Source organism: Budorcas taxicolor, chromosome 7, assembly GCF_023091745.1.
Source record: "Budorcas taxicolor isolate Tak-1 chromosome 7, Takin1.1, whole genome shotgun sequence".
Lineage (NCBI taxonomy): Eukaryota > Metazoa > Chordata > Mammalia > Artiodactyla > Bovidae > Budorcas > Budorcas taxicolor.
This window is the reverse complement of record NC_068916.1, coordinates 40,359,137-40,384,797: the sequence shown is the minus strand read 5'-3', so window position 1 is coordinate 40,384,797 and position 25,661 is coordinate 40,359,137. Positions and strand designations below refer to the sequence as shown.

The following is a 25,661-nucleotide window of genomic DNA, read 5'->3' as shown; positions in this document are numbered from 1 at the left end:
GAATGTATTCATTCTGAGCAAAGCTGGTGGGTTTAGGGGTCTAGTACGTCAAAGGTGAGGAAGACAGTGCACATAGCAATGGGAAGAGCAAAAGTTTGGTAAACAAGTACTTGTCTTGCCATATAGAGAAGTGGGACACAGAGCAGAATGGGAGCAAATAGGCCTTGGTCAATTTCCCAGCCTACTATGCCCAGCTCCTATTGGTTTTAGTTACCTCTGGTGATAGAGCTCCTTTCTTGGAGGAAGTCCCCTATCTAACTGCTTTTAAGCAGTTAAGGGGGAGGGAAAAAAGAAAGTTTCCTGAGCATTGTGTTTCTGAAAAATAAACAACCTAAAATAATCCTAATACCAGAGAAACATTTTGCGGTGGTAATTTTGCTCCCCTACACTGGTCACTCATCTTATTTTTCTTTCACTTTGAAACAGAATGTCTTCTCATTGCTCAATGTTCCTTCCTTTGTATCCCTTGAAAGTCACAAGTTTTTAAAACATTTAAATGCCCTGCTTCCAGGCTAAGATCCCTGCTGCTGGTGTCATCCTCTCAGTCAGCTCCTATTCTTATAATGGGGTCAGCAGGAGAAAGAAAGAGAGGAAAAGAGGCAGCTTTTCCTCTTTCCAGGAAAGAAGCTGCCTCTTTTCCTCTCCCTGAAGCAATTGCCTCAGTTGGAGGAGGGACTGAACCAGGGCAGGTGAGATTTCACCTCTACAACCGTCTGGAGATTATTTATTAGACTGTTTGGAATTTTGTCTACCTGATTGGGACCAGGAGACAGGATATTTTCTGAGCCATTCCTTGCCTCTGCTGTTAGGACCAAACTGAAGCCAGGACAGGCTCTAAGGAGCAGGCTAGGCCTGAGGTTTAGTCTCTAGGAAAGCTGAGGCACTGGGAACTCCCACAGGCAGTGTAGCTTGACCAATCAGAAAAAAATCCCCATAGCCCCCCACCCACGCCAGACCTGAGCCAATCCGGATATGGAAGCGAGGTTTAAAAGTCCCGGCGCACATACGGTTTAACCAATCGGCTATGCTGTTACAGGAACAAAGAACCATCTGTATAAAAGTAGATGTGATTCAGAGCTCGGGGCTCTCGTCAAGACTCCACTGCGCTGGATGAGACTTGAGTCCTAGGTCGAGCTAGCAATAAACCCCTTTATGCTTTTGCATTGCTGTGGATGTCTTATTCTCTCAGTTTTGGGGACTCGGACACTGGGCATAACACTGCAAACCAGGGGCTGTGTACTTTGCCTCTGAATTTCAGAGATCATATTAATGTCCAGATATACCTGCCTCCCCCTGAACATGTTATGCCCAAAGGAGACGAAAATATTAGAAGTCTAGCCATGTCAGTCACCACAGAACCGTTACCACTGCCACTGAAAATCTTAGCAAGCATTTGCAGAGTAATTCACAGACCCCACCCATTTCCTACTTCCTGCGTTTATAGTTAAACCGCTTGCAGAGGGTTTTCTGAATAAAATGAGGCTGAAAACTGCTGGTCCACACCACAGCCTGAGGGCTCTAGGCAACTCTTTTTATGCCCATCCTCTATGGAGTCCTCTCCCAAGGCCAAAGGTGGGAAGCCTAACATAAATGCCACAGAAGTAGAGCCCAGAATCAAGGTCGTCTCCAAAACTGACTGATCCCCAAGTAACCATTGCTGAAATCCCCTCTGATCCTTACAGGCCAACTTCTTGACCACAAATTACGCAAAATGCCCAGCCCAGGACACACTCCCTAGCACCCTAACTAATGCCACCCTTGCGGCAGTATTTTTCTTTGTCTTGAGGCCATACAAATAGGCTGCTGCTGCTGATGCTGCTGCTAAGTCGCTTCAATCGTGTCTGACTCTGTGCGACCCCAGAGATGGCAGCCCACCAGGCTCCGCCATCCCTGGGATTCTCCAGGCAAGAACACTGAAGTGGATTGCCATTTCCTTCTCTACTAACCTACAAAAAGTGTCAGATCTCCCTTGAGCCTGCCTGCTGTTCTAACGCTGTCCCATTGTCTCCCTTGTCTGTCAGGAGGTCAGCCGCTGTGCTCACAGCACCCACATTACCCCTCTTGTTCTTCTTCTTTTTTTTTTTTTTTAAATAAAAGAAAACAGCCCTGCTGCCGGACCATAGCTGAAATACACAGCTGCAAATCCCAGACAAGAATTTGCTAGTCCTGTGGGTGCTGAATTTGTGGTCTGAACAGATTTAATTCTAAATAAAACATACTTCTATGTCTTTTGGGAGCAGGTGACCAGAGTAACTTTCTTTGAAAAATTTATTTATTTTTAATTGGAGGGTAATTGCCTTACAAAATTATATTGATTTCTGCCATACATCAACGCGGATCAAACATAGGTATACATATATACCCACTCCCTTAAGCCACCCAATTCCACCCCTCTAGACTGTCACAGAGCACCCGGTTTGAACTCCCTGCATCATCCATCTAATTCCCACTGGTCATCTTTCTCACATATGGTAAAGTATATGTTTCAGTGCTACTCCCTTGATTTGTCCCACCCTCTCCTTCCCCCATCGTGTCCACAAGTCTGCTATGCCTGCATCTCAACTGCTGCCCTGCCAACAGGTTCATCAGTACTCTCTTTCCAGATTCCATATATACACATTAATATACAATGTTTGTTTTTCTCTTTCTCACTTACTTCACTGTGTGTTGTTATACAGGCTCTAGGTTCATTCACACATTAGAACTGACTTCTAATGAGCTCCTTTTTATGGCTGATTACTTAACCATAAAATGAGTATCCTTTTTAAAATGAGATCCTCTTTATGGCTGATTACTCAGTGGTAAAAATGGCTGGAAGGGGTACGGAGAAGAGGGAAATCTCTTGCACCGTTGATGAGAATGTAAATGGATACAACCACTATGGAGAACAGTATGGAGATTCCTTAAAATAATAGGAATAAAATTACCATGCATGCGTGTTGAGTTGCTTCGGTTATGTTTGACTTTTTGCAACCCAATGCACTGTAGCGTGCCAGGCTCCTCGGTTCATGGGATTCTCCAGCAAGAATCCTGGAGTGGACTGCCATGCCCTCCTCCAGGGGATCTTCCAAACCCAGGGACTGAACCTGCATCTCTTATGTCTCTGCATGGGCAGGCAGTTTCTTTACCATTAGCAGCATCTGAGAGGCCCCATAAACTACCATATGACCCCAAAATCCCACTACGGGGCCTACACTCTGAGAAAATCATAACTGAAAAAGACACGTGTACCAACATTCATTGCAACACTGTTTACAATAGCTAGGACGTGGAAGCAACCTAAATGTCCAACAGATAAATGGATAAAGAAGTTGTGGTACATATATGCAGTGCTTGTTGTGCTTAGTAAACTCACTTCCTTCTGCAATACTCTGTGTCTGGAAATTCTTTTCCAGCCCACACTCAGACTGACACAACGTTCTTCCCTTTTCTCCTGTTCCCTGCTTTTCTTACCTGAATCTGTAAGCCTAGTCTGGTCTAAAATGGAGGCCTGGCACTCAGCCTCATGGTCCACACTCCAGCCTGCCCAGCTCTGGTTGTGAAGGGATGACATTTAAGCATTTTATGGGTTAAGTGTTTGTTGAAAGGTGCCGAAACATGAAAGGAGGTGGTACAAGCAAAAGAAGCTGAATCTGGTCTCCTTCCTGGACCCTGTGAATTCCTTTGAACCCAGTCCCAAACCATATCAGGCATTTAATGGCCGGATTAGCCTTGAAAGTGGAATCCAAACAGAAAAGCTTTTCAAAATGTGACTCTAAAGTGCAGTCAGCAAGCAACCTTCGTGTGTCTCTTGTGGACTCTGCCTAGATTCTGCTTTGGATTCCTAATCTGTGTGGGAAGGGGGCATCTTTGCAGAGGCTCACAGACCTCTGATGGGGCCTGCTAAGAGTTCATCCTGAAAAGCAGAAGCAGTGCTTGTGTCCAAGGACCAGCTCGACTCTGTAGGTGCCCAGTAGTGACCCTGACAAGTTGTGTCATCTCTTGTCCTTAGGAAGATTTATGTGATCTTAGTCGACCTAGGGCTACAAAGTCTGACTCTTGATTGTGAGGTGTTCATTCAGGGACATCATGCCCCAGCCCACTGAGAAATGGCCACTCCATACCAGAGTCTATCAAATGGGGCATGAGACTTGCAGTGACCCTCAAAATCAGGACGAGCCCAGCCCTGAGGAAACCTGAACAGTATTTTTAATACTGAGGTCTTCAATACGGTGTCTGTGTGTATTCATCTGAATCCGTAGCTGGTTGCCAAGTTCATTGTGAGTTTTCATCTTTGCCTTACAGTTTTTTCTTCCTAGAATGCCAGTCTCTCTTGTCCCCACCACCTCCTTTAAGAATTTCTCAGTTTTCCTTTTTCCATCATAACATTGATTGTCTCTATATGTCAGACAGAATATTCCCAAACTAGCGAAGGAGGGAGAGATTTGTGACTACAGATGAAAGAATATATGCAGCACCAATGTGCAAAGAACTGAGATATTTTCTTTTATAAAATCCTTTATCACCTACACATTGTACAACCATTCCAAGAAACAGAACACCTTCCATAACTATACCTACTTATATGTTCCTGTCTGCTCCATGCCCTGTCACCAGCCCTTGGGTAACAACTTCATAAAGTTTGTGTTTGACAGCTTTGTTTCATTTGTTATGTTATCACTTAATATGCCTGCCTAAACAATATTTTGTTATGTTATCTTGAAAATATATTTAAGGGTATTCTACCTTTTAAAATTGTTTATTGATTTACAATGCTGTGTTAGTTTCAGGTGTAGAGCAAAGTTAATCTGTTAATACTTTTACACATATCCACGCTTTATTAGATTTCTTTTCCCATATAGACCATTGCAGAGTATTGAGTAGCATTCCCTGTGCTATACCATAGATCCTTATTAGTTATTTAGTTAAGTAATTTTAACTTAGCTTTTTATTGACATATACTTGATTTACAATGTTTCTCCAATCTCTGCTGTACAGAGAAATGACAGTTATATACATATGGACATTCTTTTTTATATATTCTTTCCTATAATGATTTATCATAGGATATTGAATATAGTTCCCTGTGCCATATAATAGGACCTTGTTGCTTATCCATCCTATGTATAATAGTTTACATCTGCTAATCCCAAATTCCCAGTACTTCCTTCCCCTGCACCCTCCCCTGGCAGCCACAAGTCTGTTCCCTATGTTTGTGAATCTGTTTCTGTTTCATAGACAGGTTCATTTGCATCATACTTTAGGTCCCTGGAGAAAGAAATGGCAATCCACTCCAGTACTATTGCCTGGAAAATCCCAAGGACAGAGGAGGCTGGTAGGCTACAGTCCATGGGATCGCAGGGTCGGACACAACTGAGTGACTTCACTTCACTTCACTTAGGTTCCACATATAAGTGAAAGCTATGGTATTTGTCTCTTGTTTTCTGACTTTGCTTAGTATGGTCATCTCTATTTGCATTCATGTTGCTGCAAAAGCATTATTTTGCTCTTTTATGGCAGAGTAATGGTCCATAGATTATATATACAACATCTTCTACTCCTCTGTTGAGGGACATTTAGGTTGCTTCCAAGTCCTGGCTATTCTAAACAGTGCTGCAACAAACATTGGGGTGCATGTATCTTTTTGAATTATGGTTTTCTCCAGATATTTGCCCAGGAGTGGGGCTGCTAGATCATCAGTTCAGTTCAGTCGCTTGGTAATGTCCGACTCTTTGCGACCCCGTGGACTACAGCACAACAGGCTTCCCTGTCTATCACCGTCTCCTGGAGCTTACTCAAACTCATGTCCATTGAGTCGGTGATGCCATCCAACTGTGGCATCCTCTGTCGTCCTCTTCTTCTCCTGCCTTCAATCTTTCACAGCACCAGAGTCTTTTCAAATGAGTTAGCTCTTCGCATCAGGTGGCCGAAGTGTTGGAGTTTCAGCTTCAACGTCAGTCCTTCCAGTGAATACTCAGGACTGATTTCCTTGAGGATGGACTGGTTGGATCTCCTTGCAGCCCAAGGGACTCTCAAGAGTCTTCTCCAACACCACAGTTCGAAAGCATCAGTTCTTCAGTGCTCAGCCTTCTTTATGGTCCAACTCTCACATCCATACATGACTACAGGAATAATCATACTTTTGACTAGACAGACCTTTGTCAGCAAAGTAATGTCTCTGCTTTTTAAAATGCTGTCTAGGCTGGTCATAGTTTTTCTTCCAATGAGCAAGTGTCTTTTAATTTCATGGCTACAGTCACCATCTGCAGTGATTTTGGAGCCCAAGAAAATGAAGTTTCACTGTTTCCATTGTTTCCCCATCTATTTGCCATGAAGTGATGGGACTGGATGCCATGATCTTAGTTTTTTGAATGTTTAGTTTTACGCCAGTTTTTCCACTCTCCGCTTTCACTTTCATCCAGAGGCTCTTTAGTTCTTCTTCGCTTTCTGCCATAAGGGTGGTGTCATCTCCATATGTGAGGTTATTGTTATTTCTCCCGGCATTCTTGATTCTAGTTTGTGCTTCATCTAGCCTGTTATTTTGCATGATGTACTCTGCACATAAGTGAAATAAGCAGGGTGATAATATACAGCCTTGACATACTCGTTTCCCAAGATCATATGGTAGCTCTGTTTTTAGTTTTTTAAGGAACCTCCATACCATTCGTCAGTGGCTGTAACAGTTTACACTCACACCAACAGTATAGGAGGGTTCCCTTTTCTCCATACGCTCTCCAGCATTTATTGTTTGTGGATTTTTTGATGAGGACCATTCTGACTGGTGTGAGGTATCAACCTCATTGTAGTTTTGCTCTATATTTCTCTTGTTTAGTGATGCTGAGCATATTTTCATGTTCCTTTTACCCGTCTGTATGCCTTTCTTGGAGAAATGTTTCTTTAGAAAGCCTGCCAGATACTATAAAACTCTTCGAAGAAAATATAGGAAGACCACTCTTTGATATAAAAGGTATTCTACTTTTTTTTCCTATTGTTTTTACTAACTTCTGTTTATATATTTTAAACTCAACATCCTGTTACTAAAACATAGTGTTTATTAACCTATGTATAACAATGGCAGAGAAGGCAATGGCAACCCACTCAGTACTCTTGTCTGGAAAATCCCATGGATGGAGGAGCCTGGTAAGCTGCAGTCCATGGGGTCGCTAAGAGTCGGGCAGGGCTGAGTGACTTCACTTTCACTTTTCACTTTCATGCGTTGGGGAAGGAAATGTCAACCCAATCCAGTATTCTTGCCTAGAGAATCCCAGGGGCAGAGGAGCCTGGGGGGCTGCAGTCTATGGGGTCGCACAGAGTCAGACACGACTGAAGTGACTTAGCAGCAGCTGCAGAAGCATAACAATAGATCATTCTTTTCAGTGCTGTGGAACTCATTTTATTTATCCATCCTCTGTCAACATGCAGACTGCTATTAGGAACACTTTTTACATGTCACCTGTACTTTTTTGCACGCTGACTCCTCGGTACCATTTTAAGAGTGGAGAGGCTGGGTCACAAAATACATGAATGTACAATTTTGTAAAATTTATCCATACTGGCTTTTCAAAGTTTCAGAGACCCTGATACTCAGTGTTGTCAAACTTCTAAAATTTTCCAGTTGAATTGATATGCACTGTCATCGCATTGTGCACAGACTTCCATCTGACTAATTACTAAGGGGGCTGTTGAAGTTCCTGTGTGCTTACTGATCACATGTGGTTTTTTCTTTTCTTTTTCTGAGAAAGATCTGTTTATTCCTCTCTTCCACTTCCATACTAGAATGTCTTGCTTTTTAGTGTTTCTACCATTTTAATAAATATCATCTTTGCATTGATTTTGAGTCTAACACATTTGTGCAAATATTTTCTCCATATGTCTAAAGAAATTTTTACCCCCCTTAAGCATTTCTTTTCATGAAAAGAAGCTTTTCATTTTAATGTAGTCTAAGCCACCTCATTTGTCAATCTTTTTTATATAGCTATCATCTGGATATCTTGTTTAAGAAATTTTTTACTCTAAGATCAGTTATATTTTCTTCTAGAGTTTTCCGTTTGAAATGTCAGTCTTTACTCTCCTTCTAGAGTTGATTATCAATAGTGATAGAAGCAGAGAATCAGTAACATTCTCCATATGGATAACCAGGATAACCAATTTTTCCAGCTCCATTACTACACGGTACTTTCTTTACTCACTGAAGTGCTATATATATATCCTATTAAACACAATTCCACACATGCTTGAGTCAAACATAAGGATCAGTGTTGTGTCCTGAGGGTCAGTTGGTTTATCTCTATGCTGGCACCGAAGTACAGAATAAAATATGCTTTGTTTATTTTCAAGATGTACAAAATATACTGAAAATATACCATATATGGTATGGAAGTTCCTCCCATTTTTTTTTCAAAATGTGAGTTCTAAAATATCAACCACATCTTCCTGTTATTGTTCACACACTAAGCCGTGTCTGATCCTTTGCAACCCCATGGACTGTAGCATGACAGGCTCTTCTGTCCTGCAGTATCTCCCAGAGTTTGCTCAAATTCTTCCTGAGAGAGACACTTAGGTTAGAGGCTTCTGGATGCCTCCCATTTGGGCCTCATTACCCAGGGACCACAGAGACTTGCTAACCCTTGTTCTTTACAGTGAGCACAGAAGCACACTCTGATTGCATTTCCTAGTAAAAACAGTTCTGGGAAGTGTTCCTGTGCATCATCTGCTGTTTTCATGGAAACATTTGGATCTGCTCTCTGTCATAGGAAATCTGTTTTCTCTCTAGAGCTGGTGAGGAAGCATGCTGTATATCTGCAGTGGCCAATTCTGGCTTTGTGCTTGAAGGACTGAGGGCAGGCATGGCTGATAGAGAGCTGCAATTCCATCCAGAAGTTCACACCAACCTCTTTGGAAAACAGATTACCCTCGTGTTTACAGATGCCTTTTCTTCTTCACCTGTTTTTAAATGGAAAAAGTTATAAGAAAATTTGGAATAAGAGAATGTTTACTGCTTTCACCAATGGTAATTTATGTAATGCGATGGCACCCCTCTCCAGTACTCTTGCCTGGAAAATCCCATGGACAGAGGAGCCTGGTAGGCTGCGGTCCATGGGGTCGTGAAGAGTCAGACATGACTGAGCGACTTCCCTTTCACTTTTCACTTTGATGCATTGGAGAAGGAAATGGCAACCCACTCCAGTGTTCTTGCCTGGAGAATCCCAGGGATGGTGGAGCCTGGTGGGCTGCTGTCTATGGGGTCACACAGAGTTGGACACGACTGAAGTGACTTAGCAGCAGCAGCAAATTGTGTAATGTTTGATGCACATTGAGAGTTTTCTGATTCTAGCCTTATTACCATAGAGCTATTTAAATCTCTCTGAGTTTTGATAATTAAGAGGAATGAAAAGTAATTCTTTTCTTTGCCATTTTCTTAATCCATGCAGGCTATGACAAAATACCACAGACTGGGTTCCCTAGTTTAAAAAAAAAAAAATCTATTTCTCTTATTTTTGGAGAATTGGAAACCAAGATCAAGACAACTATAGATTAGGTGTCTGATGAGAGCACACTTCCTAGGTGGGTGCCTTTTCCTGTAAAGTCATGTGACAGAAGGGTTAAGCTAGATCTCTGAGGTCTCTTTTATGAGGGCATTAATCCATTCGTGATGGCTCCGCCTGCATGACCCAGGCAACTTGCAAGGGTCCATTTATTCATACAATCACTTTGAGCATTAATTTCACCTGTGAATGTATGAGACCAGCAGACATATATAAAATCTGTCTGTTGCAGTTCAATAGACTTCCCACCCTCTCTTTAGAAAACAGCATTCTTGTCTCACTTTGACATTCATTTCAGTATTCTTGAACTATAATTGTATCTCTTCCTGAGTATTCATTCAACTAGCAGTAACATCTGCTCACTTCCTTCATAAGTCATTAGTTAATAAAATCCTTAACATGTATTTGTTTTACACTGGAGAATCATGATTTCCCTTATTTTCTTAAGATTGTCCTTGCTTGATATGTAGGGTGGGGGTGGAGAGCATTCAGCACACCACTAATGGAGAGAGCACTGATAATTTCTGAGACAACCTTATGTGTATAAATATTTCTTCAATCACAGTTTCTTGATATAACCTTCCTTGCTCATAGTAAATGATACGAGATTCCATCGATGTAATATTAATAACGTCTTTAAATTACCTCGGTTTCAGCAGATACCCATGTTTCAAAACTGTGTTGAACTGGGTAGGGAAAATTAGAGCTCTTATTTACTTCCTCTACAACTTCTTGTTACACATTTTATATTCTATCCAGATTGGTCCATGAAGTGAGGTAAACAGATATTAAGCTCCCACTGGGCAGCTATACCACAATGACTGTGTTTTGGGTTCTTCTCCAAGACATATGGGAAACAGATTTTATAACACATGTTTGGAACATATGTCCTGGTGGTCACCACCTGGTGGACTTGTCTCTGCTTCCTACCTCTCCCACAAGCTAGGTCCCGTCCTGATTTGCTGCAGCTTATTGGAAATGAGATCCTTCTGGAAGCCTTCTGTGCTCACTAACGTCTTGGCCTAAGTGAGTCTTCCTGCAGAATGGAAAGGTGCTGGTCTCTGTATTCAGGGGTCATGACAGTACAGACTGTCTGTATTAGTTTCCCCTTGCTGTGTAACAAGTTAATTCTATTATAGATCTGGAGGTGAGCAGTCAAAATGAATCTTAAGGAGCTACAATCAAAGTGTCAGCAGGGCCTGTTCTATCTGGAGGCTCCAGGAGAGAATCCATTCTTTTGTCTACTTCAGCCTCTAGAAGTTGCCTGACATTCCTTGGCACACTGCCTTTCCTCCCTCTTCCTAGATCTTCACTCCAACCTCTGCTCTACTATCCTATCTTCTTTTCAGCATTTGGCCCTGCCTCCATCTTGCCTGTGATTCCTGTGATTATATTTAGCCCACTTGGATAATAATAAAGCCAAGAAAATCTCTTCATCTGAGCATCATTAACTTAATTACCTTCAAAAATTGCTAAATACACTAAGCCTTTATTCTTGTCCTCACATTTTTAGATGATATTTTTTACCTGCAATAATCAAACATGGACAGGTTAAGCATTAGGCTTTGTCTAGCAGTGGAATTAAAAAGTAATGTCAAGTAAAAGTGCTTTTGCTATGTAAAGTAGCACACTCCCAAGTTATGGAGTTCACAATGTGGACATCTTAGGAAACATTATTCTGTCTTGCACAATGTCTTGGACATATTCTTTGGACATATTCTTTGGACATATAAATTATCAGCATAGAAAACAGGCAGTGTCTTCTGCAATGGTGGAAACAAAAGCCATCAAGACATACTACTCAGCCATAAAAGAAGAATGAACAAATGCAACTTGCAGCCACATAGAAGGACCTAGATATTACCAGACTAAGTAAAAAAGTCGGAAAGAGAAAGGTGAATATCATATGATATCACTTATACATGGAATCTAAAATATGATACAAATGAACTTATTTAAAAAACAGTAACAAACTCACAGACAGAGAAAACAAACTTAGGCTTACCAAACGGCGAAGAGGGGAGAGGGATAAATCAGAAGTTTGCAATTAGCTGACATAAACTATTAATTGCTGTTGTTGTTCAGTCACTAAGTTGTGTTCAACTCTTTGCGGCCCATGGACTGTAGCCCCCCAGGCTCCTCTGTCCATGGGATTTTCTTGGCAAGAATACTGGAGTGGGTTGCCATTTACTCCTCTAGGAGTTCTTCCTGACTCAGGGATAGAACCCCTGCCTCCTGTGTCTCCTGAATTGGCAGGCAGATTCTTCACAACTGAGCCACCTATAAATCCATATATGTGTACCTGGATCACTTTGCTGTACACCAGAAACTAACACAATGTTATAAATCAACTATACTTCAATAAAATAAGCCATCAGAGGAAATAAATTAACTGTAGACACATGAGTCTGCATGAGAGATGGGACTGGTCTGTGAAGACCAGAGTGTTTTCTCAGCTGACTCTGTGTCTGTTCTGTTGCTTCATTCACCTTATCTCCTCATTCTCTCTTCCTTTCCACAGATTATTCAGTTAACTGGCATGGATCTACTCCTCTTAAACTTCATTTTAAAAAATGATTTTAGGCAACTGGCCTCAAAGTTTCCATCTTACTACAAAACATTAGTCAGTAAAGTGGGGGGGATCCTCCCTCAGGAAAGCCTTAAACGTATTCAAACAGACTTTGAGAAGGGGCAACCGAAAGAGGCGGCTGATGAAATTCAGAGAGCACTTCAGAGCGCCGAGAATGCTACCCTGAATGTGGCTGTGATTGGGCAATCTGGTTCTGGCAAGTCCAGTTTCATCAATGTCTTGCGAGGAATTGGTCATGAACAGATTGGATCTGCTCCTGTTGGAGTTGTGCCAACCACCACAAAGAAAACTCCCTATCCACATCCGAAGTGTCCCAACATGACCTTCTGGGACCTGCCTGGAACTGGGACCCCCACATCCCTTCCAAACCCTTATCAAGAAGTAGTGGGAGATGATAACTATGACTTTTTCATCATTATTTCTTCCTCACGGTTTAGCGCAAATGATGCTTTCCTGGCCCAGAAGATTCAGGAGAAGGGAAAAAAATTCTACTTTGTTAGAACCAAGGTGGATAGTGATTTATATAATGAAAAGAAAAGCAAACCCAGATCTTTCAAAAAGGAGACAGTCCTTCACCAGATCCGAGACAACTGCCTGGTCAATCTCAGCAAAATTGTATCTGAGCCGACTGTCTTCCTGGTGTCCAACTTTGAGCCAAAGAAGTTTGATTTTCCAAAACTGCAGGAGACACTGCTGCAGGATCTCCCTGCTGAAAAGCGCTACATCTCTCTCCTCTTGTGCCCAAATTTGTCTGAGTCTTTCATTGAGATGAAGAGAGCTATGATCAAGGAGAAGCTCTGGCTGAAAGCCTTCAGGGAAGCCATTTTGGCCTTCTTCCCCATGACGCCTTTCTGCTGCGGCTTTAATTTGTCTGAACAGAAGCAGCAGTTGAAACGTTATCAGAGCAATTTTGGTTTGGATGAGGAGTCGGTCAGTCAGATTGCCCAGAACCTGGGCATATCTGAGCAAGAGATCTACAGCCTCATGAAGTCCACAGATTTCATCTCATTTCTGAAGGATGATGATACAATAGGCATTGTCAACAAGTGTATTGAGTTCATTTTCTCAAATATTGGATTCCTCCCATCTTATGTTTCCCTCTCTATCATAATCTACTTTCTACATTTGAAATTCATCGATACAGTGGCGGAAGATGCTAAAAGAGTCTTGGCTAAGATTGAGGAGATGAAGCCTGATAGGAAGAAGTAGAGATGGATGGAGTTATCTATGTGAATAACAAGTGAACCTCACATGTTGTGTTCTCTGAGTGGGTCAGGATCTTCTACATACCACCAAGGCCAATGCTTCCCAATTGGAAAATATTTTCTCTCTGTTACAGAAAGCCTATTGCTCCACATTGATACTTTACTGCTCTACAAGGGAATTTGATCATAGCCTGTTTACTGCACTCCCTGAGCTATTTTCCCCAAATCATGATAGAAATGTATGATGTACTTTTCATTCATCTTCCAGTGTTATGAAGTAGTTTTCTTTTGCATGATTTATTCAGATAATAAAATGTTGGCAACAATGAGGATGACTGTTATCCATTGGATTTTTATGAATTATGATCCCCTGTTATCATTATCATCATTAGGACATTATCATCTCAATGTCTTCCTCATGAAAATGAGGAAAACACTCACATTTGGGACCATGGTCAAGTGAAGAGTTTAGAAAACTACATAGAAGAAATAGTTGAGAGAGGATTAGAGAAAGAGTATAGAATGTCATATTTTCAGATATTTCTGAGGAGTAGGGGGAAGGAAACCAACTCAGGGTTTATATTTCCAGAACTTTTTCAACACTGGGTTAACAAGACAATATGAGGGACAAGAGATATGAAAGAGTAGAAATGAATTAGGAAGGAAAGCACAGAATAAGTGAACTGGCAGAAGAGAGAAAATGAGAGTATTTTTCACTCACCAAATTTTATATCAAACTTCTGAAATACGACCTAGCACACATCAACATCACCTATCTCAGTCTTAGGCTTCTCATTCCTGATGGTATAGCAATTAGACTCACATATGTGACTTTTCTTCCTTCTTCCATCACTGGTATAGGATAGTGGATCAGGATCTGTACTGAGTAAGGTATGTACATGGTGGAAGTCATCCCTCAAATTCCCATGTTCTGGAGGTCCTCTCAGAGGCTGGAGGGCACTGAGATGTGGAGGAGGGCATGCGTGGCCCACTATCACTTTGCTCCTCCATGCTCCCCCACTGCTCAGGAGAGGATGCAGTCAGTGGGGGATGAAGGCGATCACTGTGTGTGCTGCCTCATATTTAATAGGTGTGCAAGATGTTAAAAGGGAAGGAGCTTGGGACCTTCTGTTATGGATGCATTGATTTTAAAAATTCTTTTGTTCCTCAATTATTAATGTACATCCTCGTGCAGTATTTACACTCTCAGAATGCAGTCTGTATGTCAACTTGCCCCTAGGCCTAATTGTCCTTATAAAGAGCATGGATATTGAGGAAATCCTCCTTCTACTTCTACCTCAGCTTGTCAATCAGATGTGGCCAACACAGGGACTCATACAATCTTCTCCTTCTCCAGAAGTCATGACTTTCCAAGGTCCCTGGACCTTTTTACTCCATTTCAGTGGCCTTCCAACAAGATTGCAAAGGGCAACTCAAATGTATCTTGTGTGGGTCCCTGTGGAAACACCCTTGCTACAAAACGAGAGTCATCAAATACTTACATCTGTGCTTTTTATTTTCAAAGCTCCCTCTTCCCAGATGAGACAGGCAGGGCTAATGAATCTTTCCATCTGGGAAGAAGGAACTCAGGAGGAGGAAAATAGAGAGGCATTTCCAGTGCTTTGCTTTAATCAACATCGTCCAAGGGTGAAAGGGAAGTTTCTTATACCTAACACGGCATTCAGAAGGGACTGAATGATTTCACAGGCAGAGCAAAGTGGGGAATTGGGAGGTGGCTGAGAAGAAGAAGGAAAGTCTCAGGGTCTAGTGGGAGAGGACAGAACTTTGAGATGTCTCCAAACTGAGACCTGTGAGTCCACCTATCAATGTGTATAAGCATCAGGCTCTTATAAGGGCAGCATCTGAGGGCCCTCCAGACTCTTTCAGAGGAGGCTTCTGTAGCTCCTTCAGGAGATTATATGATAGCTGACCACATTTTAAGCACTGGGTGAACCTGTCTCATTTGGTAGCCTTCAGCCCATCGCCAGACATATCTCATCAGTGTACCATACACTCCTTTGGTCCCCATATGTCTTACTCTGTGAGTGAAAACTCCTTTCATGACAGCCAGAGGGCTGTTATTAGTGAGAAAGAAAAGAGGCCTTCTTCTTCTAATCTCTGCACCTCAGTGTTACTGGCTGAGAAATTCTTTCAGTCATCTTAAAATCTGGTCAGTGGTAAAACAGTTCCCATGCTGTCTTCTGTCCCAAATCACTGACTGAAAGAAAGAAAGTGAAAGTGGCTGAGTCGTGTCCCACTCCTTGCGACTCCATGGACTGTCCATGGAATTCTCTAGGCCAGAATACTGGAGTGCGTAGCCTTTCCCTTCTCCAGGGGAATCTTTCCAACCCAGGGATTGAACGAAATTCTCCTACACTGCAGATGAATTCTCTACCAGCTGAGCCACAAGGGAAGCCCAAGAACACTGGAGTGGGTAGCCTATCCTTCTCCAAAGGATCAGCCCAACCCAGGAATCGAACCGAGGTCTCCGGCATTGCAGGTGGATTCTTTATTAACCGAGCTATCAGGGAAGCCCAAATCACTGAGTAGTAGATGACAAATTTTTCTCACCTTTTTATACAGTTCATGGGATCCTCATGGTTAGTATACTGAAGTGGTTTGCCATTCCGTCCTAGAGTGGATTACGTTTTGTCAGAACTCTCCTCTATGACCCATGGCATGTTGAGTGGCCCTACATGGCATGGCTCATCACTTCATTGAGTTATTCAAGCCCCTTCACCATGACAAGGTAGTGATCCATGAACAGGAAGCCTGGTGTGCTACAGTCCATGATCCCAAACCAGCATTATCAGCATCCCCTGAGGCCTTGTTAGAAAGGCAGATTCTAGGCCCACTGTAGACTTCCTGAATCAAGATGCAGGCAGCCGGTGTTTAGGAGCCCTGGCCCTCTATGGGATTCCCATATAAACCCAAATTTGAGACCATCCTTGTAGTGGTGGTACACTCAAGGGGTGTTTCTGATTGTCTGTTGATAGAAGATAAATATGTGGACCCCTCCTTGAAGGGCTATGTTAAAGTGTCCGCGCACTTGCCTTAGGCTCGGTTTCCTTTGGAAACTGGCCTAAGACACAACTTTCACATTCTGTTGCCAGGGGAAAGTGAAGGAACTATTACAGGTGTTTGCCCATGCATAACTGAGCTTTTCAAAAGTACTTTCACTATGTTTAAGGTATTTATGCTTCTACTTGTTTGAAGACTCTTGAGAGTCCCTCGGACAATAAGGAAATCAAAGCAGTCAATCCTAAAGAAAATCAACCCTGAATATTCACTGGAAGAACTGATGTTGAAGCTGAAGTTTCAATAATCTGGCCATCTGCTGCAAAGAGCTGACTCATTGAAAAGACCATGATGTTGGGAAAGATTGAAAGCAGGAGGAAAAGAGGATGACAGAGGATGAGATGGTTGGATGGCATCACTGACTCAATGAACCTGAGTCTGAGTCAACTCCGGGAGATGTTGAAGGACAGGGAAGCCTGGCATGCTGCAGTCCATGGGGTCGCAAAGAGTCAGACACAGCTGAGAGACTGAACAACAGAAACAACTTGTTTGAAAACGTACTTAAGGCAAACCACAGAACAACATGAATTTAAAGTATGTGAACAATAAGAAGGAAACATTGTTACTTCAGGACTGACCAGCGATTTGGTCTGATATGATGTAGGTACTCCATTCACAGGATTCTGAAGAGTCTCTCAGCTCTGTCAAAAGCTGAATCATGAGGACAAGAATCAGGCTCCTCCACCTGGGAGCTCTGGCACTCTGATGGTGAATTTGCTCAGTAAGGAAACCAACAAGTGCTAACTCCAAATTGCTCTGTACCTGCCTCCCCAGGTGACCTTCAGTTCAGTCACTCAGTCGTGTCCAACTCTTTGTCAGCCCATGGACTGCAGCACACCAGGCTTCCCTGTCCATCACTGGCATTCCTGGAGCTTGCTCAAACTCATATCCATTGAGCTGGTGATGCCTTTCAGGTGACCCTGCTGCTGCTGCTGCTGCTAAGTCGCTTCAGTCGTGGCCGAGTCTGTGCAACCCCATAGACGACAGCCTACCAGGCTCCACTGTCCCTGGGATTCTCCAGGCAAGAACACTGGAGTGGGTTGCCATTTCCTTCTCCAATGAATGAAAGTGAAAAGTGAAAGTGAAGTCGCTCATTCGTTTCCGACTCTTAGCGACCCCATGGACTGCAGCCTACCAGGCTCCTCCATCCATGGGATTTTCCAGGCAAGAGTACTGGAGTGGGGTGCCATTGCCTTCCTCTGCAATTCAGAGGATTCCTTTGTCGAAGGAGGAGCAGGAGGGAGAGGGAAGAGGCAGACCTGGCAGAATCATCTTGCCATGTCATAAGGGCCTCCTGGCTCTGGAAACAGAAACCCCAGGATAACAAATAGCACAGCGAATAACAGCAGACTGCTGGGTCTCCTCCAATTCCATAGCCCTAGAATCTGCTTCCGGCCACATGTCTGCAGTTCTTTCCACAATCTCAGTTCCCACCCTGTCTGCCAGGTATACAGCCTACTTACAGTGAGGGAGGCAGTGTCAGCCCCTCTGGCCCTGGGAGATGTTCCCTAGACTTTGACTTCTTTGCACTTCTCTCCCAGACCCTCTTCCTCACCCACAGGGAGCTGGGTTCTTGGTTCCTAGAAGGTAGACAGAGAATCCAGGCTTGGAAACCCAAGAATAGTCCTGCCTATTCTGAGCTCTTTCCACATCCATACGAATTTTAGAATCAGGCAACCTATACTAAAAAAGCCAAATCTCATATCCAGAACAGGTAAATCCATAGAGACAGAATGCAGATTAGTGGCATTGTGGGTTGAATTATGTCCCCCAAAACATATACTAATGTTCTAACCTCTGGTACCCATGAATAGACTAGATAGACTTGACTAGATGGACTTTTGTTGGCAAAGTAATGTCTCTGCTTTTTAGTATGCCGTCTAGGTTGGTCATAGCTTTTCTTCCAAGGAGCAAGTGTCTTTTAGTTTCATGGATGTAGTCACCATCTGTAGTGATTTTGGAGCCCCCCAAAATAAAGTAGCGCACTCTTTCCATTATTTCCCCATCTATTTGCCATGAAGTGATGAAACTGGATGCCATAATCTTAGTTTTCTGAATGCTGAGCTTTAAGCCAACTTTTTCACTCTCCTCTTGCACCTTCATCAAGACGCTCTTTAGTTCTTCTTCACTTTCTGCCATTAGGTGTCATCTGCATATCTGAGGTTATTGATATTTCTCCCGGCAATCTTTATTCCAGTTTATGCTTCATCCAGACCAGCATTTTGTAGGATATACTCTGCATATAAGTTAAATAAGCAAGGTGACAATATACAGCCTTGACGTACTCCTTTCCTGATTCGGAACCAGTCTGTTGTTCCATGTCCAGTTCTAACTGTTGCTTCTTGACCTGCATACAGGTTTCTCAGGAAGCAGGTCAGGTGGTCTGGTATTCCCATCTCTTTAAGAATTTTCCATAGTTTTTTGTGATCTACACAGTCAAAGGCTTTGGCGTAGTCAATAAAGCAAAAGTAGATGTCTTTCTGGAAATTTAATGCTTTTTAACTGTGGTGTTGGAGAAGACTCTTGAAAGTCCCTTGGACTGCAAGGAGATATAACCAGTCAATTATAAAGGAAATCAACCCTGAATATTCATTGGAAGGACTGATGCTGATGCTGAAACTCCAACACTTTGGCAACCTGATGCAAAGAACTGACTCATTGGAAAAGACCTTGATGCTATGAAAGATTGAAGGTGGGAGGAGAAGAGGATGACAGAGGATGAGATGGTTGGATGACATCACTGACTCGATGGACAGGAGTTTGAGTAAGCTCCAGGAGCTGGTGATGGACAGGAAAGCCTGGCATGTTGCAGTCCATGGTGTTGCAAAGAGTCGAACACGACTGAGCAAGTTAACTGAACTGAACTGCACCCATGAATTTGACCTTATTTGGAGATACAGTCTTTGCTGTGTTGTGCTGTGCTTAGTCACTTCTTCATGTCCAACTCTTTGCGACCGCATGGACTGTAGCCTACCAGGCTCCTCATCAATGGTCAATGACGTAATCAACTGTGCTTCTGTGAAGTGAAGGTTACTCAGTTGTGTCTGACTTTCTGACCGCATGAACTCCAGGCCAGAATACTGGAGTGGGTAGCCATTACCTTCTCCAGGTTCTCAACCCAAGAATCAAACCCAGGTCTCCCTCATTGCAGGCAGATTCTTTACCATCTGAGCCACCAAAATGTATTCTTTACCACCAGATGGACTCTTTACCATCTGCAAAACCTATGGTCTTTACAGATGTACTGAATTTTCTCTAATCCAATGACTGGTGTCTTTAGGAAGAAAAGAAGAGACACAAAGAAATGGAAGCCAAGTGAGGAAGAAGGTATGCAGAGATGGGAGTGAGGCTGTCACCAATCAAGGAATCTCTGTGCCTACCAGCACCTGGAAGAGGCAAGAAAATATCAATAAAAAAATATTGCCTGCCATATCACTAAACAAAGGATGCGGCAGCCATCAAGCCATCACACTGCAGCCACTTCCCAATGGTGCAGCCTAAGGGGACTCAGAGACATTGCAAACAAAGGTCCATCTAGTCAAGGCTATGGTTTTTCCAGTGGTCAAGTATGGATGTGAGAGTTGGACTGTGAAGAAAGCTGAGCGCCGAAGAATTGATGCGTTTGAACTGTGGCATTGGAGAAGACTCTTGAGAGTCCCTTGGACTGCAAGGAGATCCAACCAGTCCATTCTGAAGGAGATCAGCCCTGGGATATCTTTGGAAGGAATGATGCTAAAGCTGAAACTCCAGTACTTTGGCCACCTCATGCGAAGAGTTGACTCATTGGAAAAGACTGTGATGCTGGGAGGGATTGGAGGCAGGAGGAGAAGGGGACGACAGAGGATGAGATGGCTGGATGGCATCACTAACTCGATGGATGCGAGTCTGTGAACTCCGGGAGTTGGTGATGGACAGGGAGGCCTGCTGCAATTCGTGGGGTGGTAAAGAGTTGGACACAACTGAGTGACTGAACTGAACTGAACTGAACAGCTACAATAGTGAAATTCTGACCTGTGAATGTATTCTTTACATCAGGCTTTTATGTTTTCTTTTAAAATTTTTGTTAATTTTTTATAGAAGTGTTCTTTGTATGCTTAATTTCTTGTAGAAATATTTTCTACAGTTTCCTTATGCATATATAAGGAAATGATATGGATTCTTATTTTCTTCTGGAAGAAGTAGTATAATAGATTCCCATTTTCACTAAATAATCTTTGGTTGAGATCTTTCCATAGTTATACATCATGATCTTCTCATTCTCTCATCCTGTATAATATTCTACATATACAGATGTACCATCACATACCTAGCCAATCCCTGTGGATGAACTTTGGGTATATTTCCATCTATGGTGAAGATGTAATGAATGATATTGGACCTATACCACTTTGCAAATGCACAAGTATATTTAAGTAGCCAACTCTGGCTCCCCCCTATGCCTTTAACCTGGTGTGTATGGCCCCAGCTTAATAGGGGCCAAAAATCAGAAAATAGTGTCTATCTCTGAAAAAGGTTTCTCCTAATCAAGTCCCCCATTCAGCCTCTGCCTCACTCTAACCCCATTTCCATAGCTTCGGATCCGTTCCTTATCACAACAGGTAACCACAGCCACACACACACACACACACACACACACACACACACACACACACACGTGGTGCAAAAGATGTATTTTCAGGTGCTGAACTCTTAGCTACTTCTGTCAACTAAAAGAAATGCAGAACCAAAAACCTGAGAATTGTGTTCTATTGGGAGCATTACTGAGGATTTCAGCCTGGGATACAGCCTCTCAGATAGTTCCGAGGGACTGTTATGAAGAGATAAGGGAGGAGCCAGGATATACAAGAGTTTTTAGGGAAAAAAAAATATTTTTAAACTAGTAGTATGAATATCAAAAGATTATTGGTATTTAAGGAAAGCTAGACATTGCAAGAAATGAATTTAGCACTTTTTTAAGTATAGGAAGATGCAAGAGTCTGGGCTTACTGAATTATCCCTTTGATGTGCACCTTTAGCCAGCTAGGCCAATATTCTGTTTATCTCCATCTTTAGTTCCCATAAGGATGCATTATCCAGAGTGGCTGTGGAGGTTGATGACTTGGTAGCTGCCACACTCTTTGTTTACTGAAATGGCAAGTGGCATTCCTTGTCTAAAATTCCCTCAAGAAATGAATACTTGGGTGGCTACTGGATAAAAAAGCGCTGACCTGAGATGCAGAACACACTGAAATGTGGCCTAAGAGAAACCTCCAGACCTTAGGCTCACTTACAGAAGTGAACATGAGTGGAAGCCACCCCTGAGGAGGAACAGAGAGATATCTTCCAGGTGACACACCAGGACTGTGGAACTCTCTCTGCAGCCTGGGCTGGAGACTGAGAGGAAGGCCCAGAGAAGAAGAGGGGAGGATCAGGGATTGTAACACATGGCCAGCAAACACCTAGGGACACCAGGCTCACTGTCTTCCCTCTCCAGCACCACCATCAACCCTTCTGTCTAGGTTGTTCCTGCCACTGTGCCACTCTCCTTCTCAAACCAAGAGTTATCAGACCTGTGGTCAGAGGAAAAAAATGAGAGGAGTGAAGAGGTCAAGATGAACTGGGGAGAATCCATGCTTCTCCGTGTTTCCCTGTATGGTTGAATACCTGCCCACCACTTCTCCATTCCCATTCCATTTCCAATATTATAGACATTTTCTTCTCATCTACAGGATAAATGCAACTACTCCAGAACTAAGAGCATGTCAGAAAAAGAAGTTCTACGACAGTTGAGGTGTCGGACTGCCGTATCAGAGCCAAAATGTATAATGATTCAAAATGTGTACTTGTTCATTTCTTGCTTGCTTACTTGGCACACTAACTGGTCGTGTTGCTGTTCAGTCGCTCAGTCATGTCCGACTCTGCAACCTCATAGACTGCAGCATGCCAGACTTCCCTATCCATATCTCTCAGTTTGCTCAAATTCCTGTACATTGGGTTAGTGATGCTATCTAACCTTCTCATCCTCTGTCACCCTTTTCTCCTTTTACTTTCAATCTTTCCCAGTATCAGGGTCTTTTCCAATGAGTGGGCTCTTCGCCTCTGGTGGCCAAAGTATTGGAGCTTCAGCTTCAGCATCAGTCTTTTCAATGAATATTCAGGACTGATTTCCTTTAGGATTGACTGGTTTGATCTCCTTGAAGTCCAAAGGACTCTCAAGAGTCTTCTCCAGCACCACAATTTGAAAAGCATCAGTTCTTCTGTCCTCAGCCTTCTTTATGGTCCAACTGTCACATCCACACATGACTTCTGGGAAAACCATAGCTTTGACTATATGGCCCTTGGTCTGCCAAGTAATGTCTCTGCTTTTTAATATGCTGTCTACCTTTGTCATAGCTTTCCTTCCAAGGAGTAAGTGTCTTTGAATTGCATGGCTGTCGTCACTGTCCACAGTGATTTTGGTGCCCAAGAGAAAAAAAATCTGTCACTGCTTCCACTTTTTCCCCTTCTATTTGCATAAAGAGATGGAACCAGATGTCATGATCTTAGCTGTTTGAATGTTGAATTTTAAGCCAGCTTTTTCACTCTCTTCTTTCACCCTCACCAAGAGGCTCTTTAATTACTCTTCATTTTCTGCCATTAAAGTGGTATCATCTGCATAGCTAAGATTGTTCGTATTTCTCTCAGCAACCTTGATTTCAGCTTGGGATTCACCCAGCCTGGCATTTCACGTGACGGAATCTGCATATAAGTTAAATAAGCAGAGTGACAATATTCACCCTTGCTGTACTCATTTCCCAATTTTGAACCAGTCAGTTGTTCCATGTCTTGTTCTAACTGCTGCTTCTTGACCTGCATACAGGTTTCTCAGGAGACTGGTAAGGTGGTCTGATATTCTTGTCTCTTTAAGAACTTTCCACAGTTTGTTGTGATCCAAACAAAGGCTTTAGCATAGTCAAGGAAGCAGAAGTTGATGTTTTCCTAGAATTCCCTTGCTTTCTCTATGATCCAACAGATGTTGGCAATTTGATCTCTAGTTCCTCTGTCTTTTCCAAGTCCAAGCTTGGGACCAGGAAGTTCTCAGTTCAAGTACTGCTAAAGCCTAGATTGAAGGATTTTGAGCATAACCTTGCTAGCGTGTGAAATGAATGTAGTTGTACAATAGTTTGAACATTCTTTGTCACTGCCCTTTTTTGGGATTGGAATGAACTTTGACCTTTTCCAGTCCTATGGCTACTGCTGAGTTTTCCAAATTTGCTGGTATATTGAGTGCAGCACTTTAACAACATCATCTTTTAGTATTTGAAATAGCTTAGCTGGAATTCCATCACCTCTACTAGCTTTATTTGCAGTCATGCTTCCTAAGACCCACTTGACTTCACACTCCAGGATGTTTGGCTCTGGGGCTGATTTTTATTCACTGAGGTCTCCACTTGGGTTTGGACTGAAAACACAGGCAGGGTGCAAGGGGCTTGATATTAAGAGCAGGTTTTTAACCTCTGCCCTTCTTGAGGCGTCTCAGAAACTGCCTTCCACGTAACTCCTATCTGTCTGCTCAGTCTTTGTCTCTCTGTCTTTACCCACCTGCTTCTCCTACTTCTGTCTTCTTTTTTCTTCTCTCCTTTGTCAGTGGGATCCCAGAAATTTTTCCTTTGAAAGGATTCAGGAGAGTGCCCTTCTGAGTCAGTTGTCACTTTTCTTTTCTTTGTCAAAGAGGCTCTTTAAAGAATTTTATTAAGTCTTTAAGCAACATCCCCCACCCACCCCTGCCACCCACCCAAAAAAGCACACACTCAACATTTCACACATCTCAGAGGGTTCCTCAATCTACTGGATCCACAGAACCCAGGAGACCTGCTCTGGATCAATGTCCTTTTTTTCTCACATGACAGTGTGGATAAAGAATGTTACCTGCCATTTCAGTAAATGAAGGATGTTGGGGCCTTAAACCACTGCAGCTGCATCTTGAGAGGAATTCAGGATGGAGAAAAACAGGATATTGATCCTAGATAATTAAGATGTATATCAAAAGAAAGACTTCAATAAGGCCAGACTCTTGCATCTTCTCCTTCCAGTATAGAGTGGCAACTAAAAATTGGCACTTGCCATCTGTAGAAGGAGTAAGTCAGTAGCCACTGAGCTGCTGGCACTCTGTGATCTGGGAAAAACTGGCAGAACAGGTCTTTAAACAGTTGGATATGTTCAGGAGAAGATATTTTTCTTTCCTTTTTTTTTTTTTTTTTTTTTGGCCATGCTATGTGTCTTCTGGGATCTTAGTTTCTTGACCAGGAAATTTCCAAGAGGAGATTTTATGCGTACAATCACTGTATTTCCTCATACCTAGAAAAGCATCAAAATCATTATGGTAATATCTGCTCCTCATGGCTAGCAGCAAGTCTCTGCCAAAATTTGTGTTGCCTGTATATATTCCCTTAATACTTAACCTCTCCCAATACGTCTTTGGAGAGTTTCTCAGAGTTATATGAAATATTGTCTCCTGGGCTATACTCCTCATTTTGCCCCAAATAAAACTTAACTTGCAGTTCCCACACTGTGCTTTTTTTTTTTTCAGTAGACAATGGAAAAGCACTACACTCACTAACATGAGATGTCTGACTGTGATTAGCAGTAATCTAATATTTGACTATGCATTCTTTTTTTTTTTCAGCAAAAACTTCAATAAATCCTCCCTCACCTCTTTGGAAAAATTACTCCCTCAGAGCTATCTGAGAGACTTGTCTCCCAGCAATTGTCCTCAATAAGGTCACCATTTAAAAAATAATTCTGAACTTTTAGGTTGTTCAGTTTTTTCAGTCAACAAAGGAAATATCCCAAGATTCACCCTCAGCATTTCCAGAGACAAGAATATTGTCCCCTGTGAGTTATAAATAGCATCTGAGTAAATAACGTCAACTGAAAAATTAGTCACAACCTATAAATAGAGTTATTTTATTTGATTGGTATGTTGAGGACTCCAAGCCCAGCACGCAGCATCTCAGTAGCCCTGAGAAAACTGCTCTGAGGAGGCAAGAGAGGGATTCAAGTTATATACAATTTTGCAACGAAGTAGGCAGACAGTCTAACTATCAAAGATTATTATTAAGTAGTAAGGAAAACCAGATATCAAGTTAAGGAATTTAGAGTTTTCCTCTGTATGGGAGGGTTTCCGTGGCAGCTTAGACGGTAAAGCAGGAGACCTGGGTTCAGTCCCTGGGCTGGGAAGATCCCCTGGAGAATGAAATGGCAACCCACTCCAGTCCTCTTGCCTGGAAAATTCAGGCCTGAATG

At 42.6% G+C, this 25,661-nt stretch overlaps 1 protein-coding gene across 2 annotated transcripts in view; it reads left to right on the top strand.

The window, feature by feature from the left end:
• Positions 1 to 13,521, top strand: part of LOC128050853 (T-cell-specific guanine nucleotide triphosphate-binding protein 2-like) — a 35,066-nt gene extending 21,545 nt beyond the window's left edge. For both annotated transcript variants that reach the window (XM_052643277.1, XM_052643276.1), the window contains exon 2: positions 12,046 to 13,521. In XM_052643277.1, the coding sequence (XP_052499237.1) occupies positions 12,064 to 13,323 (1,260 nt within the window). In that variant the 5' untranslated portion in view covers positions 12,046 to 12,063 and the 3' untranslated portion in view covers positions 13,324 to 13,521. The remainder of the gene's footprint in view (positions 1 to 12,045) is intronic.
• The last annotated feature ends 12,140 nt before the right edge of the window (positions 13,522 to 25,661 follow it).